Source organism: Falco naumanni, chromosome 7 (assembly GCF_017639655.2).
Source record: "Falco naumanni isolate bFalNau1 chromosome 7, bFalNau1.pat, whole genome shotgun sequence".
In the NCBI taxonomy this organism is placed as follows: domain Eukaryota; kingdom Metazoa; phylum Chordata; class Aves; order Falconiformes; family Falconidae; genus Falco; species Falco naumanni.
In genome coordinates, this window is record NC_054060.1 from 38,292,109 (window position 1) to 38,310,889 (window position 18,781).

The 18,781-nt window shown below is 46.5% G+C and overlaps 1 protein-coding gene across 2 annotated transcripts; it reads right to left on the reverse strand.

The window, feature by feature from the left end:
- Positions 1–898: 898 nt before the first annotated feature.
- On the reverse strand, positions 899–17,067 carry LOC121091732 (cholesterol 24-hydroxylase). Of its 2 annotated transcripts, XM_040601847.1 has the most exons (15): positions 16,772–17,067; positions 12,832–12,900; positions 12,456–12,537; positions 11,871–11,944; positions 11,134–11,220; positions 10,317–10,455; positions 9,606–9,716; positions 8,668–8,824; positions 8,287–8,349; positions 7,155–7,227; positions 6,632–6,716; positions 4,680–4,790; positions 4,331–4,419; positions 3,368–3,434; positions 899–2,481 (listed from the first exon to the last, which is right to left on the reverse strand). In XM_040601847.1, exons 1-15 carry the CDS (start codon positions 16,897–16,899, stop codon positions 2,320–2,322), a joined length of 1,497 nt encoding a protein of 498 aa, XP_040457781.1. In that variant the 5' UTR covers positions 16,900–17,067; the 3' UTR covers positions 899–2,319. The 2 variants fall into 2 exon arrangements, with proteins under 2 accessions (XP_040457781.1, XP_040457782.1); XM_040601848.1 differs by lacking the exons at positions 12,832–12,900; positions 16,772–17,067 and having other exon boundaries at positions 12,395–12,493.
- Between the last annotated feature and the right edge of the window lie 1,714 nt (positions 17,068–18,781).

Here is an 18,781-nt window from a genome sequence, read left to right on the forward strand (position 1 = left end):
AATTCTGGCCTGAAGTTTCTCAATGGTGTTTGGCAAAGCCTGTGCTGGCATCCAGCTGACATACAGGGCACCAGGGAGCAGCTTTCCTGAACCTGCCTCCTATTTTTTGGTGGACAAGGGATCACCTCCTGGCTGGGGATGCAGGATGAAACCGCGAGAACGCTGCAGGGTGTTTGCACATCACAGAGCATCATCTGCTCCTGCGGTATGATGCCCTAGAGGAGTCAGGACAGCTTGTCTCCCAAGAGAAAGAGCTGTCAAGGCTGAGGAGCACTGCTCCTGTTGGGTGCATGGAAAATGAGAGCTTGCCATCTGCTGGAAGACGATCAGCATTGACAGGCAGGAGTTCTTGGGTGCAGAAACTGGAGAAAAGCCTGTGTCAGCCGTCCCTGGAGAGCTGGATGGCATTTGGGCTTGCAGAGAGAGCAGGAACAGCATCCTCTGACAGTAAGCACAGAGCAGGCAGGAAGCCTATGTCTCGGGCAGATGATGTCTGACAAAACTTGCTGCAGGGTTTTAACATGCTACCACCCTTATTCAGCCCTCCTTGGAGGCACCTGTCCCCATTGCAGGGGTAGCAGAAGGCAGTATGTGTTTGTGCAACTAATGCACCTCAGCTCATTTGTTAGTAGGGCACAGCAGAGAACTGGCTTGGTGGCATCTCGCATTTCCACAGCACAATGTGCCAGCCTGTCTGTTGAGCTGTCTGCGTGCTGTTCACAGCGCACTCCCCATCACAGCTTCCCCCGCTACTCCCTGCACTGCACTTCCCTCCCTTTGACATATTCTCAAGATTCAGCCTTTTGTTACACGATCAGCACATCTAGCTCAACTGGCACCAAGCATCCCACTCCTGATCACATTAGATCCCAGTAACACACATCCAGCTGGAGAGTCCTGATTTCCCAGTATGATTTTATTAATGTCTAGGAGAACATAGGCAGATATCCAGCACAAGGGCTTGAAGACTTGATCTACTCATGGACTAAACTTCCCCTAGCAATACAGGTATTGGCACCCCTGGGTTTAAGTCATATTAGCACACTCTATGATGTTATTTATATTACCAAAAGCTACAGCAACCTTATTAGCCTGCTATCCCACTGCTGCACTGAATGTGCACAACAGCAGCAGAGCCGGGAAGGCTCCAGGACGTTACTCTCCCAGTGTAGAAACCACCACAGGAAGTTGGCAGTGTACAGACTGCGTTCTTGCCTTTTGAATTCAAAAAGGTAAGAAAGAAAGCAGCAGTACCAGATGTCTTAAATTCCCTGTATTCTGTGATGAGGCACAAACTCCTATTAGGTATCCACACATTTCTGGAAGGTGGCATTTTCACATACTAGTTTTTTCCCTAGCAGAACTAGGCTGCAAGCCTACATGCAGTGACCAATTCTGGCACATCTGCAGAAGAAGGTGGTGCGGGACCTTCTCCTTCCTCTAGCTCAAGTTGCAGACACATTTGTTCAGCAGCAGCATCACCTTAAGCAGTATGTGCTTCCAGGCACTTACTTCCAACCCTGCTGTACCTACTAGACAACTTGGCCTAAGTGCTGGCGTACTTTGTGAGTAAATCAGATGGGGAAAATGATCCAGGTCAAAATAAGCCCAGCAGGACCCCCTCCCTCTCAAAACAGTATCTCAGGACAATGGGCACAGGCTGTGGGAAGGGGTAGGAGGAAGCCCCCTTCTACACCATGGACTGGGAACCTATGCTCTGAATAATACCGGAAGAAGTAGGAAAGACTGAATTAAACTGGGTAGAAGCAACAGGGAAAAGTAGTGACCTTAAGTCTCTGATTTTTGTTTCAGATTGCTCCTACCAATTGTTCTTCTCATTTAGAGCAGGGATGGGAAAATTGCTTTGACCAAGAGAATATCTCCAAACTTCTCTTCCCAAGTTCAGCCCAAATCTTGTGCTCCACTAAGTTTTCTGATTTCATTGCGTAAGTAGGAAACTCCCCAAACAAGGGCTTAACTAAGACTACGTTGTGTCTTAAGCAAACTTAGTGGAAACTATCAGCTGGGGTGTAGGTTTGTGTGGAGCTCCAGGAACACCAAACTTTTCCAAGTCTGGTCAGAACCAAATAGCCATCCAGGAAAAACAACATACTTTGCAATTCCAGGTATACTTCCAGATTGAAGATGCTCACTGGAGTGACTCCCCTAAGGTATTCTTCAGTAAATGATGAGGAAGGCTAGGAAAAAATTTCAGTCTACTAATCGTCTAAAGGGGCCTGCAAAGTCTAACCTTTAATTAGTGTGAAGATCTTCAAAATCAGAAGAAACACTATCACTACCATGTCATGCTCCCAGTAGTCACGCCCGGCAGCCTCTTGCAGGGTTCCTTGGCTTTAATTTACACATTACTCCATCTAGTGGCCTTATGGTTCCAGCATCCACGAGTTTAAAACTCTGCCCTGGTACCAGCTGGAATTCAAACCTCTGCAGCAGTTTTGCCATCACCACTTTCGCCTCCATCTGTTAAGAACAGCAAATTCATCATCAGTGACAGCAAATACAGCTTGGACTGCAGCTACTTAAAGTCAGTGTATTATGTCACGCTGCTTTGTCAGTATAGAGATTTAAAAGTTAAATGTTGCTGTGTAAACGCAGCCATCTGAGTTTGGGCAGGAAGAACAGTTGTCTGGGCCTTCCTGGATTTGAAGACAACCAACAGGTACCAAGATCGGTCCTTGTGTTCATGCACTAACCCCATTTTGGAAATCAGAGTGGAAAACTAAGCACTTTAATCTGAAGATTTTGAGCAGTGGTGCTTAGATGAACTCACAGCACACACCCAAAGAGCTGGCCTTCTGTCTTTCTGAAATGCTCTCTGCCATGCTCATATACTGCATTAAATTGTTCCTCCCATCCACACAGCCCTCTCTTCACCTTCTCATTGCCAGTCCTGCCTTATGCCCTTCTGCCAGCTGACGTTTTCCCTGCCTTAACTCTGCCAGCTGCAGCCACGGGGTGGTCCCTAAGAGCCCCTGCACACCCCCACGTGTCTGACCTCAGCTGGCAAAGGGATGTTGACTGCGATTCCCATCAAGGGGTTCTGATTCAAGCAGGGTCACCCAGACAGTTCAGAGGGAAAGCAGCCTGCTGCCCCCTCCCCTACAGGCACCTGGTCTGCATGCGCACACGGGTAACGTGGGACCAGTGTGGTACATGTATGTCTGCTCATGTGACAGTGTTTGAGAGACATGCCATGTCATGGGCACAGTGGGGATCTGCCCTCCAGAGGGAAGAGGATCAGTGCACCATCAGTGTGGCCTTTGGTCCCCCACCACCAGCCACAGCCAGCACACCCTGACCTGGCCCAGTGCCAGTTAATGAAGCATCATTCCAGGCCTCTGCTTACCTGTGCAAACACCTGCCCAATGCAGGATCGGGGTCCCAGAGAGAATGGAAAATAGCAGTAATATGGCCTGCAAAGAAACATGTTCAAAACCGTCACTCTTGACAGCTTGGTTGTAAAGAAACAAGCAAATATTTCATCACAGTAGCAAGGAAATAGTCTAAATATCACCTCACCTAGCTGACTCATTAGGACAATCTCCAAATGAACATTTTTTTGCTTTGGAGCAGCAATGCAGCTCTGCAGCTAGCTTCCTTGTCATCTCCACTTATTATATGGCTCAGCTCACACAGCTGTTCTGATGTGTGCAAACCTTATTTCAAAGCTGAGTGTCAAGCATACCCTAAGTGCTCTCCAGCCCATCAGGAGGATATAACAATCCACCCAATTATTGCTCCTTTGGGCAGCTCTGAACCATGTGAGTGAGAGGGCTTTTGGTCAGGAGACCAAACTAACTCTAGGCTGAAGTAGAACCCCTGCCTCATGAAGTAGGTAGATGCAGAGATCAGCACCAACTGTTCAGGTCACCGGTCCCTCCTATTGCACTCCCAGCTACTGCTCAGACTTAGGCTGCCTGCCCACTTGGCTGAACAGCATCCTCTGTCCCTTGTTCCCTCTTTAATGCAGAGACACTTCAAGCATCCTGGGGCCAGGGCTGTTGCATATTAAATGTTTGTATTGCACCAAGGCAAATATTCAATCTGGTTTTGGCTCAAAGCTTTGACCTCGATACAAACATTAAATAACATTAGTATTGGTCTTTCTTTGTAAGATATTCTGTTGTCAAAAGAACTTCTGGCCAAAAGCTGCACGTTATTGCGCTCTATTTGCATTTGGATGAGGATTTAGTGTTACTCATAGTGGAATGGAAAAATAGTTTTATCCTGCCTTTTTTCCCCTTGAAATCTTTTCCTGTAATGGTTCCTTATTACATATTTAATAACCTGGGAGTAAAAAGAAACTCACTTAGGTGCATCTTTGCTAAACCGGTCTGGATTGAAAGTGAGTGGATCCTCGAAATACTTTTCCATCCTTCCCATCATATATGTGCTAAACTGTCAAGAACGAGATTATTTGCATTAGTGAGGAGCAGCACACTGAAAATGCCTCTTTGCTGTCACCGGTACAAAACCACAACTGCCTTCCACTCCCCAGGCAAAAACAATCCAGAGCCCCACTTCATACACCAGTTTTGGCCAAAATTTCAGAGGCGCCAGTAGCAATAGGCCCTGGGAGGATTTTGGCCCTCTGACACACAGATCCATTACATTTGGATCAACAGAGCAGCAAAAAGCTGATGGTGGATGGGACTCACAACAAGTGTCGTGTTTGCAGGAATTCTGACACCATCAACGATGTGCTCCTCCTCCAACCAGCGTACTGTCCCCGGGACAGGTGGGTACAGCCGCAGTGATTCCTTCAAAACCTGCATTAGCAAAAAGCACAAAAGCTCAGTTAGTTGATATGGTGCAGAAAGCAGAAATAAAATTAATTACTTCCCTATGGCCTTTCACTTTGGCTAAATGGGAGCTTTTGACTTATGGAACAGATGCTGGTGTATCTGTCTTGGACTTCTGTGGGCAAAATATATGGCTAAGTCAGTTCCTTCAGGTTCTTTCTTACAACTGGTAAAACACAGAGAAAAAGAATTAAAAAACACAGGAAATTCAAAAGATGCCACACACTGAACAGATCTGACACCTCAAGTCAGGTCAACAACTAAGCGAAAAAAGTACTGGGAAGCAAATTCAAAGGGAATATCTAAGAGTGAAGTCTTATGCCCCCAGTGTGCTATTCTCAGCGCCGGCTCCCACCTCCTTCCCACTCTCAGCACTGTGCTCTTGCTCCTGCCTTTGTCCTGCTTCTGCGGCTCGGGGAGCTGAGCCAGGTCAGAGCACCAAAATGACAAAAACCAACCTGGCAAAGGAAAATTAATAGGCAATAGTGAGGAAAAAATGGAATGAGACCACTTCTTTTGGTGGCAGTGAGCTGTAAGAATGGCTTATTTCATCAAAGTGAAACCTAATTAACAGCGCACATTAGCATCGCACTGCAAATGCAATTAACAGCATGTATGCATGAGTGGATTAATGAAAAAGAAGCACGGACAAAAAGATTCAGAATTGCCTGAGTGACAGGAGAAGAGTCCTGTGGTCTCTGATTCTCCATTGATGGACTGTCTCTGACCAAGGGCAACTGTGATTTTGGTTGTACAGATCCAAGCTTGTTCTGTTCTGCTTTGAAAGGCTCTCATGTGATCTGTCTTAAAACTGAAAAGCTTAGATACCTCATCCTAATTGGAGTGGTGTAATTGTGATGGTATTTGGTGAAGTCTAAGGAAGCCTGCTGATTTCTGTAATCACAGAGATGCCTTTTCCTTATGAGAAACACACCTTTGAGATCTATCCACTGTCAAGGCACAGTGGTTCATGGGATAGGATAATGCAAATGGTAAAACACCATCATCCACCTCAGCAGGGCAGTTTAAGAGAAAAGCGATCATAGCAAGCAGAGAAATATAAGAGGAAGAATAGCTGCTGAGATGGGGATTCAGCCTCTACTGAGGGCTAGTGGTGTCCCTCATCTTGTGAAAAAGGATTAGCAACACAAACGCTGGCAAGTAGCCAAGCCCTGGTTTTGTAGTTCATTACCAACTAGCATTTCTATACACATCACCTCTTTTAGGACCAAACTCTCTTTCCCCCTCCCTGCCCCCGAGTGACTGAAGAGGGTTTCAAGACTGAATAATAAATACATTTTTTAAAAAAAGAGAAATTACAAAACCCAGCCATTATTTTTGGATGTCCTCAAATCCCACCAAGTTTATAGCGTGTGGTGAGATCATAGCTGGAAATGCTTTAACAATAATCAAACAAAGATAGAGCTGTGAGTTTGGGAAGTGCGTGGGATTCATACACAGGTTGGGCTTGAAGCGGCAAATCCTTCTTAAAATACAGCTATAGTTTCAGCTTAAACAGGTAGGGATTAAGCAACCCCACTCTAGTTCCCAGCTTGGTAATAATTAAGGAAAGCAGTGAAGGAATTGTGTGGGACTCTGGAAAGAAATCTGAGGAGCATCCTTCCCAACAAGGCTGGGCTGCTGCAAATGGCTTACAGTACCTGCCTGCTGGCTCTCTGAGGACAAAGACTGTCAGGACCAAATACTGGCATCGTTCTTAAAATTTTAAAAATGCGGGGCTCCTCCATGACATGGCCGAGGTGCTACCAAAGAGCTCTCACAAGTATTTTACCTCACTTCCACAGTACCTGTGATAAGTAGGTGAGTTTGCCAAGATCCTCATTGTCAATGTCTCTCTTGGCACCAAGAACATCATCCACTTCTGCCTGAAGCCTGCAGTTAAATTAAAAAATGTTAACTGCAGACACCCGTTTCTTGCTAGGCAAGTTGACAAATTACATTTTTTCACTTTCCAGACAGAGTTGGCCTTCAACTGCCACCCTTAGGCAAGATGCCTACTGATTCCCAGCCAGCCTGCCTGAACTTGTGCCTTGTATCAGGATGGAGCAATGTGCATCCAGTGCAGCCACATCAGGTAGGATTTGGGACCAGTATGTACAAAGGCTTTGGGAAGAAAAAATTTACCTAGATAGAATTGAAATAATCTTAAGCTTTTTAAAAAAAATTTAGATATATTGGGACTATGAAACTTTATTTTGGAAGCCAGACTAGAATTTATTGGGAATCAATCCTAGCTTTTTAATAATCCTTACAATTAAGTTTACCTTGAAATTAACAGCAAGCTGGGTTTGCAAACTGGAGCACACATACCTTTCCAGTATTTCAGGATGCTGAGCCAGTGCCATTACTGTAAATGACAACTGATTGGCCGTGGTTTCATGACCTAACGACACCAAAAATTGGTTTCAAGGTTAGTGTGAAATAATAATATGACACAAAGATGGTTTACAAGTGTGACTGTGAACAGGAAACTTTAAACATCAGGCTCCAAATGTTTTAGTTCAAGTATGCTAGAAATAAAAGGAAACACTAAAAGGGATGTAAATTCTATGTAAGGAGCTTTCAAGAATGACAAGATGTAGCTGGTAAAGATACAAGCCACCTTGCTGAACACTGCAGTGGCTGCGTATGGCACCTACTGGTTATGAGCTCCCTAACAGAAGGGCAAAGTGAGGTTTCGTATTTGTCTTGTCATATTATGGGACACACGGTTCTGCTGAGAAGCAAGGATTTGGAGGGAAAACAGAACTTCTCACTGTCTGTCTTGAAAAGTCTGCTTTATATGCATAGTTTTCATTGTTTCATGGATAGGCAGATGTATTATTTTAAAGCATTGCAGAAAACAGACTTCTGCAAAAAATTTATTTGTTGCAGTAACACTTTTCTTGTGAGAGAACAGTGTTTTGACCTCACTTTCTAAGAAACCTAATTCCTACTGACTTGCAAGGTAAATCTTTCTATGTTGTTTACCTCATGCATCATCTTAGCCCCTGCTTTTTCCAATAGGCTTCACAGTGCTCTCTCCTACCAAGCACTGACTAGCGCTCTTAAGGCAAGAATTTGTTTAATCATGTGGGTGAGATGACATGAAGACATGTTGAAGATGCTTTCAGTGGGGTTTAGCAGGATTTGAGGCAGTGCCAGAACTCATAAGAAATAGCCTTACACCCCAGCAGACACTGCTGCCCTCTGTACCACAGGTTGGAAACCACTGGACTGGCGCTATAACATATCATTTGCCCATGAGAAAACTAAGGGTTCTCTTCAGACTTCACCCAGCAGGTCCTACGCTAGTGTAATACTGCTGCCTTCCAACCAAGTGACTCCTGGTTACAGCAGCATCACATGGAGTGAGCAAGGACATTAATCGTGACCCTGTAGACAGCCCAAGAATGGGTACAGCTTCCCACATGACATATCCAAGCATTAAAAGACTACCAACCTGCGATAAAGAAAGTGATAAAGTTATCCAGAATGTTTTCGTCATCTCTAGTTCCCTCCAGAGCTGTCAAGAGCGAAAACCAAACAAAATTAGAAGACACCCGCGTGCCCCAGCTGGAACAGCCAGAATGCCCTTCCCTGTTTTGCACATTTTGTCTGAGGTGGCACTGGGAGGAGATACAGAACGGGCAACTCGACAGTGATTTGCAACCAATATTTGATCTAACAGAAAGAAACAGGGAATCTTCAAAGCAACTCTCACTATAGTGTGAAAAAGACATTAAAGGAGGATCAAAGTTCAGATCCCCAAAACAATTCCTCCTGAATCTCATGGTAGAACGTGCCATAGAGAAATTCAATCAAACAGCAATGTGTCCCCTACCGTCTCCTTTCAGTATCTGCGTAAGGACATCCAGTGTGGCTTCCTTCCCATTCTGGATGGCCTCTCTCCTCTGGTCAATGCACTCCTTCCCCACACGCCGAAGCAGCCTCAGACTCTCCTTGACCTCCTTTACCAGCTTCTGATTCCCTGGCATGTACTGAATACAGAATTTCTTCAGTCATTTTATTCCTTTTGCTGGTAAAAAAATATTGCTAATGTTATTTTTCAAGTGAGTACCTTGCTTTCTGCTAAATGATATCTGTCACAAAAATGTCTGCTCTCTCCAAGTGAAGGGTTTGAGTTGAAATGAGAAATATTTCCTTTTGTGCATGCTGATGTCCTGCCTTGTTACAGCTGATGTTTTGGGCACTGTGAGCAAAATTCCTTACCTCTTCATGGAAATAAATTGCAGCATGCAATATAGAATCTCACCTCGGGGCCCAAAAAGGAAAACAGAAGCTCTAAAAGCCTAAAATACAGCTTCCTGGGAAACTGTGAAATGTTAACTTAAATATTTCTTATTACATACATAATTTCCTAGCATATTAATTTGGGTTGAAAATACAATTTCTTTATGGTAAGAATGTTCAAATTTCTTCTACCTTGAGTGAAGGCTGCCATCCTCCTTGGACAAATGGCAAAAATCTCAATTTTTGCAGTGATGGGTGGGCAAGTGTAAAACCATATAAGAAGACAATACATGAGAGGGGAAGAGAAAGCAGAAAGAGAAAGGAAGCATCAAACGTTAATGTTAATTATGCAAGTGTTTTAAAGCACTAAATGAATTTTATCTTGAGGCATGCTAGAGGGAAGGAGCTACAGGTGACTGTTTCCCCATCGTATATGGGCCTCGCACAGCTCCAACCCACTAACTCATGCAGGAGCACAGGCTCCAGCTGGCTGCGAGCAGAAAGGACTGAGGTGAGAAGCATACAGACCTGCATGAAGGACATGCGCATCTTGGCCATCCCCTTCAAAACCATAGTCACAGCGTGCGGGAAAGGTGTCTGGTCATCACTCAGTGCATTTAATTCCAAGCCAAAGGCTACCTGAAGAGCAGGAGAGAAAAAGGCAACTTGTTGCATCCTCCTGGCTCTCTGGGGCTGGGGTGAAACAGCAGAACAGCCTCACACCACTGCCTTTTCCTAAAAACACCTCAAGCTACACCCCACCTTGCAGGAGGCTGTGAGGGAAGGGCAATATCTACATTATGCTTCCTCCTTATCTGGGGTTTTAATAATTTACGATTACTCTCTGTTCATCCCAAACTTTTTGCATAGAGAAGGGAAAAGTGAGCATAAGGCAGACTTCATGCTGACATATAATGGTAGTAACACAACATCCACACAAGAGCAAGCACTGGTGTGCCCCTTTCAGCAGGAGGGGTGGGAGGTATGAGGCTGTAAGGGCTTTTGCAAAGGGTCCCCATCCTGCAGGCCACAACCAGGCTGTGCAACCTAACCGCCCCTCCCTATGGCTCAGCCCAAATGGAAGTGGCACAATTACTTAGTCCTTCAGCTCTTCTGGCACTAGTGGGTAAAGGTTTTGTTCCCTGGCTCCAGCTCCTGATCACATCCTGCTGCTGGTACTTGTTACTTCCATTCCTTCTTGTTAGTTGCAGAGGAAACAAGAAAGCGGACAGCTGGTACCTTTGCAATGATATCCATAGTCACCCGGTTCATCATCGTTAGCATGCTAAACTCTTTTTCTCCATCTGCCTTTTCCTCTAGCTTCTCCATCAGCTCCTCTGCTTTTTCATTAAAAGTTTCCATCAGACCCATCAGGTAGCTGAACAATCAATAAAAATGAGAAATGGAGGCTCTGGAGGGGACATCTTTGCTCAGACAAAACTACCTTCATTATCTTCCACAGAAAACGGTAAAGTTTTTTCTTTTATTTGTAATAAATTTGCCATTATACTTTAAAAAGCAAACAGATAAAATGAGCTAAATGCTTCTTATAGCAGCCCCACCCTGTCCTGCCATGTAAACAACGGCTGTTGTGGCAAAAGGCTTTGGCCTGTGCATGCCAAAGCACGCGGACTTCATCTTGAGACCCTAAACACAACGCATCGAGGCACACACAAGCAAACCAGACCAACCCCCTGCTTATCAATCACACGGTATCTCCCACAGGGAATCAGTCAGGTGAATGATGAGGCTTGCCCACATCAAATCCCCGAGGTCTGTTTTCTACCAAAACAAGGCAGCCATCACCACATTCCCAAATATGCAACCCTGCGACCCTTCTGCTGTCGCTGAGCTCTTACGGGTGTCACTGTCCCATGGGAAACCTGGTAAAATTATACCTGTTCCAGAAATGGTGTGTTGGACTAAGTAAAACATGATTTTGGCACTAAATGTTTTTTTTCTCTTTCTAAGTATGAAATAATGAATCAACGACATAAAGAATCATGAAAATACAGTAGAAATAAGCACTAGATCAACCCAAAGATATTTGCCTTACGTTCGGCTGAAAGCTGGATCCATTATCCTCCGCTGCTTGTGCCAATGCTCATGGTTGCAAACAGTTACCAAGCCATTCCCTAGAAACCTAACATTTAGGAAAACAAGGAAAGGAATGGTTTTCAGCAAGGGAGCCCACAGAATCCCACGTAGTCACAAAGATAACTCTTTCACATCTGTTTTCTTGCATTTTTCCCACACGTAGGGAGCACCGTGCTGCTTTGACTACAAAACTGTTACATTACTATGGACAACGACTGAAATGCAGATATGTTTTGCCTGGTTGGCACAGACTGCCGAGTTCAATAAGATGCTGGTTCATTACAGCGGTTATGCACATACTTACTATAACAATTGGATTATTATTTTTCTAAAGCCTCAGGCTAACAGAGAAAAATCCCTTTCTATTACTGAACTTAGGAGCTGGAAATTTGCATGCATTAAGGAATAATTCAGTCATCTAAAAATCTAAGTTTTGAACAAACTATTCTGAGACTAACTGAACATCTACAGAAGGGGGAAATATTGTCAAGGTAAAAAAAAATTCAACATAACCTCCTCCTTGACTGGGAAGACATTTGACTTGACACGTATTTTAATAGGTACATGCTGCTTATGTATGCCTGGAATTAGTTATTGGTCCCCACACTAAGGTAAATGGTCTGAGACAATGCCTGTGATGTTATTAATCTTGCACTTATTTTCAGATCATAATGGCTTCGGGTGTGTTTAGCCTACCTCTCACCAAATAAGCTGAAGATACGACCATACACCAGCCGATCCTTTGGGTACTGTGGTGACATCAAGAACTCCTAAAATCAAATCTCAGGTCAGTGAATACTGAGCATGATCTGTTTCCCAGACAAAACATAAAAAGCCACTCACTCTTTTCCTCCTGTAGCAACAGTCTGAAGACTAGATTAATTATTTGGTGTGCCCCAATTCCCCAGCTCCTGTGCTGCTAGATTGTTTTGCATGCCTCTAGCAGATTTTGCCCAATGACCTGAAATCTCACTCTGTGGTTATTGCAGAGATTTAGAGGAAGAAATTCAGTCCCTCATGCCTCACACATTTGAGATATTAAGCTCTTGCAGAGAGTCTCCTTTTCTGAAATGGTGGATGCTTGCTCTACCTGTTGTTTAAATAAAGGTAACAAAGCAAATCAACTGATCAGAGCACCTCAAGCTCCTAAGTCAGCCAGAGCCACTCTCTCTGCAGGCATGAACTGGCTGCACCATGCTGCCCTGAATATCAGGCATCACCTCACTCTTTCTGGAGGGCCAGGCCAATCCCCACTGTTGATTTGGCTTTATTTTGCATCACCTTCACTCCTTCAGGACTCAGAATCAGTACTGAGACTCTGTGAAAGGCATTCAGCCGTATAATAGGTCCATATTTTTCTGCCCTACAAGAAGAGAAGGAAGAAGGAAAAAAAATAATTAGATAATTATGGTACAAACCACCAACATGTAAACCGTTCAGACCTAATAACCTCAAAGGACCAAAGCAGCATGTACTGGGAACTACTGCAGTCTTCAGTGAATAAAGTCATTAAGAGAAAGATCAGTGTTCTCTCTCTAGCACCTCTACTGACCTTCTGAATGATGCTAAATATATAATTCAGGGCCCCTGTGCCTTGATTTCCCAATTTATGCTACAGGGCTAGCCCATTCACTGTTATTAATATGTCTCAACTTACCACTGCAGGAAGATATCATGCATAAAATCCTGTTTCCTCCACAAGATCGGCAGATGTCCAAATAAAAAGCTGCAGAAAACGAAGGTTAAGAGTGTCATGACAATGACAACATAGGATTTTGTATGGACTGCAATCCTTGTTGCTCAGTGATACAATACGAGTGTTGCTCAGTTTTCCTCCTTCTAAGGAAAGGCAAAAGTAAGACCTAACTGTGACAATGCCCAGCCCCCACATGAGTGAGCTGGGGACCAGGGTCAAGCTGGTGCACTTGGGCAGCCAGGCAGACCAGTGCAGAGAGGCAGGACAAGGTCTCTTTTGCTGCTGTATTATAGGAGATATCTGGGTCTGGGTGGGAGCTCCCAGCAAACTGCTTTGCTCCTTGTCTAGCTGACTGAATCTCGACTGCATCTATCATGTTTCTGTACATACAACACACATTTGCTTAAACATTCTTCAATACATGCTCTGCCCTGGTAAGCATAACTTTAGTTCTGTCAACAGAGTTAAATTGAGTAAAATTAGAAACTACCTCCTGTCTAAAGCCATGTCACCCCAAATGCTGGGAAAAAAAAAAAAAAAAAGAGGGCAACCTAGAAGGATAATCACTGGTTAATACAGAAATTGCAGAATTTAATAAAAGGTTAACTCTTCAAATACAACAGCTGCATTAAAGTTAAGAGATCAGTTTCTTCCTTCGGCTGCAAGTGGTGAATTCCCACCGGCTTTGCATACATCTGAAGAAAAATTTGGCCAGGCTTCTCTCTAAATGAAGCAAGCTGCGCTCGAGACCTGTTTTCCATTTGAGAGACAGACAGCCATGCTATCATCCTTTTTAGTATAAACAAGCTATAGAAGAAAAACAGGCTCTTATTTTTTTTCTGTTGGAACCAGGAGGCACTTAAAATAACAAGCACTCAACACAGGTACCCAGTGTCTAAAGAAACTTTTAATCTTTCACTTGACTCCTCCACTGTAACTGGACTCCAAAAAGATGTGAAAGCCCTAAATACAACAGATGAGTCCTTCATTAGCTGAAGCTCTGGAAACCTCTATCTGCAGCACATGAAGCAAGGTCCCACTCATGGCTCCTCTGGTGTGACAAATGAATCTTCAGAGGTATCTTTTCCATCACCACTCATTTAAGTCAGGTGTTACAACAGGCCTAAAATGTTCATCCTCTAATGAGAAGTCCTAATTACTTACTACATGCCATGAAAAAAAAAAATAAGCATGGGCTTGGTTTGGGATATACAACTATGTGACACTATCAACTGAAAACATGTATTTGCAAAAAAATCCTTTTTACCCATTGCCTGTTATTAAATCTTTAATATGAAGCAAACCTTTGAGGACATGACCTCCCTTCTTCACAGGTGAGCCACTGATGCAGTAAAAACAACACAAAGCCACCAGGACTCATTTTTCCAGCCTGTCCTGCACAAGTCCTTTAGAGGTGTGCTGCATTAGTTCTGACAAAAATACATCAGCCCAGGAAATCAATGGCGATAACATAATCTTGTCATCATGCAGCCACAACACCTGAGACACCTGAGATTTTGTTAAGATCCTGTTATACTTCATCCTAAAATAAGGTTTTCTTAAGCTTTTATCAAAGCGAAAGAGCCAAGGGCAGAGGCAAAGTTGTGCATCTGGGACAGAATAATACCTTGAAAGGATACAAGCTGTGGACTAGCTTGCTGGGGAGCAGATCTGCTGACCGCAACTGGGGGCTGGTCCCAGTGGGCAGCAAGCTGGACACAAACCAGCCTCTGCTTCTGGTGCTGCTCTTCTCCAGTTACCAGATAACAGTCTCAGCTGAGAAGTGTTTAGATTCAGATGAATCCCATTGCAGAGTAATTTGGGTCGGCAAGGATTGCTGGAGGCCACCAGTCCAGACTCTGCTCCAGGCCAGTCAATGTGAGAACAATGGCTCAGGGCTTTGCCAAGTCACCCGTGCCAGCATTTGTGCATCCTGATGGTGAGGGTGTTTTTGCCTTTATACCTAACTGGGATTTCCCTCAAGTCAGCTTGTGCCTATTGCCCTCTGTCCTTCTTTTTGCAACTCCAGGGACAGTCTGGCTCCGTCTTCTCATAACCACCCATCAGGTAGCTGAAAACAGCCTGTGGGTCCCCTCAGCCCTTCAGCAGCCACTTCTCCACCCAAAGCAAGCCCAGCTCTCAGCCCCCCAAGAATCCTGTCTGCCCTCCACCGGACTCACTTCGGTCTGCCAATGTCTGTCTTGTACCGGGGAGACCACCACCACACATGGCACCCAGCTTTACCCCCTCCCCCTTTATTTTTAACTATATGTCTTTTGAAAACTGGAAGTATTTGATTTTCCTTCCCTTGGACATTTAGGAGTGGAAGTGTTTGTGCAACACGTACTGAAATAGGGGGTTTGGACTGTCTCTGGCAATTTGTACTTTTGAAAAGCTATCAAGTAGTGTGGGCTCACATGGCAGACAAGCTTCCACTGAGGCATACCGGTACTAGAAACCTTCCTGGGAAGGATCCTAGGCTGACCACCAACAGCAAACTGTTAAAGGAAAAATGTACACAGATGTGGGTACCGCTAGGCTTGCTTTAATCACAATTCAGAGCTGGGCCGCCACCTCGGTGAGTAGCAGAAAACAAAGGGATACAGCACAGCTTATATGCACTTATCAAATCATTGGTCAATGTCCAAAGTTTTTAGAAGTTTCCTTTGGTCTTGTCAGTTCTGCGAATCTATCACCTGACTCTGTCCCAGTGGATTTATCTACTTGGTTCCAGTCTCTGCCTTGGTTCCAAGGTCCTCCTCAGATCATGATCTTTCTGCCTGCTTTACCTCACACAATCCTTCAAGCACGCTTAGTCTTTGAACAAGCAGTTCCTATTCACATATACTGATTTTTTCTAGAAACACCTGTGTTGCTGAGAGCACCGGTGTACACAAATTGATCACCTATTGTTTCTGTATTCTCCTACTGATTAACTTGACTGGGTTTTAAACCAGCCTTGGATGAGGGCTACACAAGGGACAAGGCCTGGTTCTGCCATTTCGCAGCTTCAGCACTTGTGAATTTCTTAATTCAAAATACTTTTTTTTTAACAAAACCTCAAATCCTGTAGAAGGGACAGAAAAGCAGCAGCAGGGTGCCTCCAGCTGCCATCAAGTGTGTTATTTCATGCCTCAAAAACGCACCTAAGGACAGGCAGGTTCAACGATGGCAAAATCCATCCCCTCTCTAGCCTTGGTATCCGACCCTGGTGACACAATTAAGCTGAAGCCAGGAGTCAGGCTGCCAAGCCCGTGTCCCTGTAGGAGTGTTCGTGTCGGAGTGCTGGGCTGGCATGGTGTCCCTTCCCGTGGCACGCTACGGGGGCACAGGCACCCAAAGCTGAGGCTGAACGGGGGCGCCTTGTGAGGCGCTGCCCTGCCTGGCCGGCCGCTTTCTCGCTGCCCTTTGTCACTTACGCCTCGGGGTTTTCTGGAGCCACGCACCCCGCTCCCTCGTGAGGGAGCGCAGGGAAGCACCGGCTGGAGCCAGGGTCGCTGTGGCACGGCCGGCTGTGCTGGGCCAGCCAGCCCCTCCCGCCTGTCGGGCCCCCCCGCGTCACCAAGCGCACGGCGGGGCCGGCCACGCCAGGCCGCTGCCCTGGGGCTGCCGCGGCCGCCCGCGGTGACCCGGCGGGGCGGGCAGGGCAGCACGGGCCGCCGCCGGGCGCAGGCCTGGCCGGCAGCGCTGCGGGACAGGCCGGCGGGGCGGCTCGCTCACCGCAGCGGGCTGCTGGCCCGCCCCGCAGCTCGCCCCGCACAGACGCGGGCCGCGGTGTTGACCTTCCGCGCCGACATTGCCTCACGGCGCGGCCCGGCGCTGCTGAGCGGCTCCCACCGCTGGCGCCCGCCCCCGCGGCCGCCCGGACCCCCCGGGGCCCCGCCCCTCACCGGCCCCTTACCTCTCCCGGGGGGCGCTGGGGATGTGGTCGTACTTGGCGTGGATGTACCGCACGTAGCAGCAGTACAGGCCGAAGGCCAGGAGGGACAGGCCCAGCAGGAATCCCCCGGCCGCCCCCAGCGCCTCCATGCCCCCGGCGGCCGGCTGCCAGCGCCGCGGGGCCCGGCCGGGGCGGGCAGGGCCGGGCAGGCCCCGGCGGCAGGACCGCTTAAAGAGCCCGGCTGCGGCACCCAGCGCGTGTGTATCGGGGTGTGTGCGTGTGTAGCCGTGTGCGCGGCTGCCCGAGTGAAGGTGGTGCCTTGCACAGGAGCGGGAGGGGGTCAGGCAGGATGCCGTTTGCGGAAGCGTTTTAACGGGGCTCGCCTCCAGAGGCCCTTAGGGAAATGAAGCTGTCGCAGGCTGAGGAAGGCGGAGGCTCTTTGTTGATTTTTAATTGTTTAAAATATAAGAGGTGAAGGGAATCTGGTGTTGATGCCTGTAGGAATCAGCAGATAAAAGATTTTCAGAGCAATCTGCTCCGGGCCCTGTGTTACACAACATACCCATCCATCATCCAGGCATGGGAATGAGGAATGATCCGGTTTTATTCAAAGTAGGTGAGCTAAAGCTGACTGCCCACGAATTGCACAAGGATTGCAGGGCACAAGCGACCAAGCCATAAAATGGTGGAAATTCCTTTCTGATAAATGAAAAGTAATGTGTGGAGAAAGATAAACAACACATGCACATATACATCCAAACCAGTTACACATACTCCGTGGTGGTACCTATTCAGGAAACGTCAGCTTAAGGCTCAGTACAGATCAAAGAAGCAGGCAGAGCATTGGCAGTGATTAGAAAAGGGACAGTGAGCAAAACAAGATGCCTGAGTGTGTTAGTCTATAGGGGACTCTGTAAATGGGAGCATACCCACTGTGAATGAATACCACATGCACTCTTCCTCCCAGCTCAGCAGAGGTGTAGAAACAGAGGCAGAAGAGACTAGACCTTCAAACTGGAGAAAGGATGAGTGAGAGAGGTTATGACAGGGGTCTGGAAAACCACCAGTGGTTTGGAGATAAACAGGGGCAAACCAATCATCACTTTGTATAAATCAAGAACAAGGAGGCACCCGCTGAAATGATCCAGCAGCAGATGTAAAAGAAGAAGATATTTTTCACCACAAATTGTTAAATGGAGGAACTTATGGCAACAAGCTGTTGTGGAGGCAAAATGAATAAAGGAGTTCACAAGGAGCCAGAGAAAGTGGCGGAGAATGGATCCAGGAGCCATCACTGGCCTCAGCAGGAACTCTGCGCTGGGGATCTCTGGGAGGAACAGCAAGACTCCAAATGGCCCAAGAAGACCTCTTGGGTACACAAACCACCCACTGCATCCTCCTGTGTTCCCATCCTGCCCTCAGCCCAGTGAACTTTCAACCCCTGCACCAACCTGCACAGTCTTCTATAAACCCTCCCTTCCCTTCTTCCTCCTCTGAGACCTGCTGTCTATACCCTGGGTTTCTTCCCCACGCTGCAGCGTGCTGTGCCCACTCTGTCCCTTCGAAGGTTGCCCACCTTGCATGCAGGGCAGCAGACACTCCTCTCCACCACTGCCACAGCTCTGACTGCAGCAGCAGCAGGAGAAGCAGGATACCTGCTGCCCTGCCGTGCCCTTGAAAGAAAAGCCGGCATGGCACTTGCCTATCAGACTTTCGCAGGACAATCCCATTCATGCACTCTTTCTACACACAAGCTTTACTCAGCTGGCTGGAGGCGGGATACTAAGCTACCTGGATTTTTATCATGTCTATTTGCCACCTGTGGGTCTCTGACTTGTTTTGTGGTACCGTATAAGGCTGCTGCAGGAGTTTTCATCCCCACCATTTCCAGTGGGGTGCTCCCCTCCCATGGCAGCTCCCATGTGGCCATGCCTCTCTGCAGCAGGAGGGAGAGGATGTAGCTCGTGGCACACCCTGGTTTTGTCCATCTGATGCAGCAATCATCTGCCAGGCACCTCCAAGAGCTTGCTT